The 2346-nt window shown below is 51.4% G+C and overlaps 1 protein-coding gene across 7 annotated transcripts in view; it reads right to left on the minus strand.

The window, feature by feature from the left end:
* LOC113205850 (uncharacterized) overlaps positions 1 to 2346 on the minus strand; it is a 237565-nt gene that overhangs the window by 53654 nt on the left and 181565 nt on the right. For all 7 annotated transcript variants that reach the window (XM_052270728.1, XM_052270725.1, XM_052270727.1 and 4 more), the window contains one exon: positions 2055 to 2167. In XM_052270728.1, the coding sequence (XP_052126688.1) occupies positions 2055 to 2167 (113 nt within the window). The remainder of the gene's footprint in view (positions 1 to 2054; positions 2168 to 2346) is intronic.

A 2346-nucleotide genomic window follows, 5' to 3' on the forward strand; every position in this document is an offset into this window, starting at 1 on the left:
GGGGGCTGCTTCCATGTTTTGCGTTGGCCGGCGCAGAAGCACTGATTGTAGCCACCTCATGCAAAAACTACCTGGAGCAGAGGCCGGTGTAGTAGAGGTATACCTGGAGGACGCGCCTCCAGGAGAAGCGGCCATTAACGGGGTTGCGGCCAGGCCAAGGAGAGAGGAAGAGGAGAGAGGGAGAGAGGGAGAGAGAGAGACAGAGAGGGAGAGGGAGGGTGGGGGAGGAAGGAGAAGGACCGGGACCTAACACACACCACAAACATATACTATATGGGGTGTGCGGGCACGGTCCCTAGCAAAAAGTGAACCCAGATGCCTCGTGTAGGTGTGCGGTAAGGTCGTGCGTATGTGTGTGTGTGTGTGTCCATGCGGGCGGGCACAGCGCTAGTGCGCCCGCCACCACGCCGCTCTCGCAGATAGCGACACTCCGCCTCAGCCAGCGCTAAAGCGCAAAGGCAAGCGGTCACACACAACACAGCCTACCCGCATCAACCCAAAAACACAAACAATTAATTTCTTTTATTTCTTCATGGCATTGGTGGGCAGGGAGCAGCGCGTAAAACAAACGCCCTACGAAAACCTTTCCAGCTTCCTGCGGCTGGTTTTGGCACTCTTTTTCAATGTCAAAATTTTCACCGGTTGTAAAAACGATCAAGACGGTTTGACGTCCCCTCACTGGTCACAAGATACCAAAATTTGGCTTAGTTTATGAGTAGGATAGCTGAAAGTTTTTACTATCAATAGAAGAGCGCCGTTTGATTTTACAAGTGTGCTGTTAACAGACTGTCAAACGTCTCAGTTCCTAATCCTTTCCCTGTTAGACTCTAAAAACACACAGAGACAGGAAACACAACAAAAACATTTTCCAAACACGGCCTGGGGGTTTGTTGTGAAAATTCCATGATCGATGAGCACGCATAAGACAAGCCGCGCTCTCCCCCGCTGTGCCAGAGGGGTGGGTTGGCTGCCACAAGGCACAGGCCCGGAGGGCGGAGTGCACGGTATTCAAAACCTATTCACCATCATTTTTCTCGATCCAAGAGTCACGCAACGGTATGACTCACGAGAAGAAGGAGCGACGTCGGCGGTGCGGCGGCGCTACAAGCTCCCTCACTCTCTCCCTCACATTCTCTTTCTCTCGCACACACCTGCTGCCCGATATGCACCATGCACGGAGGAGGGTCGGGCGTAAGCCACATATCTCCCGGGTCTCCTCCGCGGGGCGCGGCGGCGGCGGCGCGGGGGCGAGCTGATCTGGCCGGATCTGGCTTCAATTTGTACACGTCACCTCAGGACCTGCTGGTGGAGCTGGTGGCGCCCCGCCCCGCCACAACGCCGCCGCACCCTTTGCAGGGGCTTCCCCGCGGTGTGGGGGTTGACGAAAATAAATGTCTGTCCTTCGATTATTGCGGGGGCCTCGTCCTCGTCACAACAGACTACCCCCCCTCCACACCTCTCAATAGCCCTCCCCAGCGGGGGCGGTGGCCACGCCCCACCTGCGCGGCGAAAAAAAATGACTGTGCTCGACGTAGCAAGCCATACCGCAAATAATGTACCCTATACTTCAGGGCGAGACCAAAAAAAAAAATCAAGTTTTTGACGGCGCCCGATTTGTTATATCTGGTTTTGATTTCCCACTCCATTTCTTTGTTTCTCTATGATAGCGAGCAACTGCCATGCTAACTCCTACACCGGAAAACCCAAGTGTGTGTAAATCGCATACTTGGGTTTGAGTGTGAATGCCGTTCGTACGCATAGAGGCACAAGAGTGTACATTTCAAAGAAAAAATTACACTTGTATGCTCCCTTAAGTGTACAAATGGGCACGCAAGTGTGCGACATTAACACTTGCATTTCCAGCCTAGGCTAATTGCACCGGTTCAAAAACAGAACTTCCGTCTCAATGCAGAAGGTAATTGAATGGGTATTGTGAGAGAGGCCATACAATCAAACAGGTGGTGTAACATATTATCTCGCGCTATAAATAAGTAGCTACCAATCAGCAAAACGATTCATTAAAATAAAAAAGGTACGAGGTTGATGATACTCACTTCCACACAAGGGCCGTGGCGAGGCACACCATGGCGAGGAGCAGCACGGAGCAGAGGGCTATGACCGCCACCGACGGCAGCACCGGCGAGCTGTGGTACTCAGCGTCGACCACCTGAAGCAACAAGCAAACGCTGTTAAAAAAACAAATACAATAAACTTGGTTGGGATTCTGGGTCTACACACTCGTGTCGGTCACACCAATTTTTAATTTTTTGTTGAAGTGAAACGTTTTAGAATTAAGACATTCATGATAACGATATTAAATAATAAAATACGATTTTGAGTCAAGTC

The sequence above is a fragment of the Frankliniella occidentalis genome, unplaced genomic scaffold (genome assembly GCF_000697945.3).
Source record: "Frankliniella occidentalis isolate FOCC.00 unplaced genomic scaffold, Focc_3.1 Scaffold135, whole genome shotgun sequence".
Taxonomy (NCBI): Eukaryota; Metazoa; Arthropoda; class Insecta; order Thysanoptera; family Thripidae; genus Frankliniella; species Frankliniella occidentalis.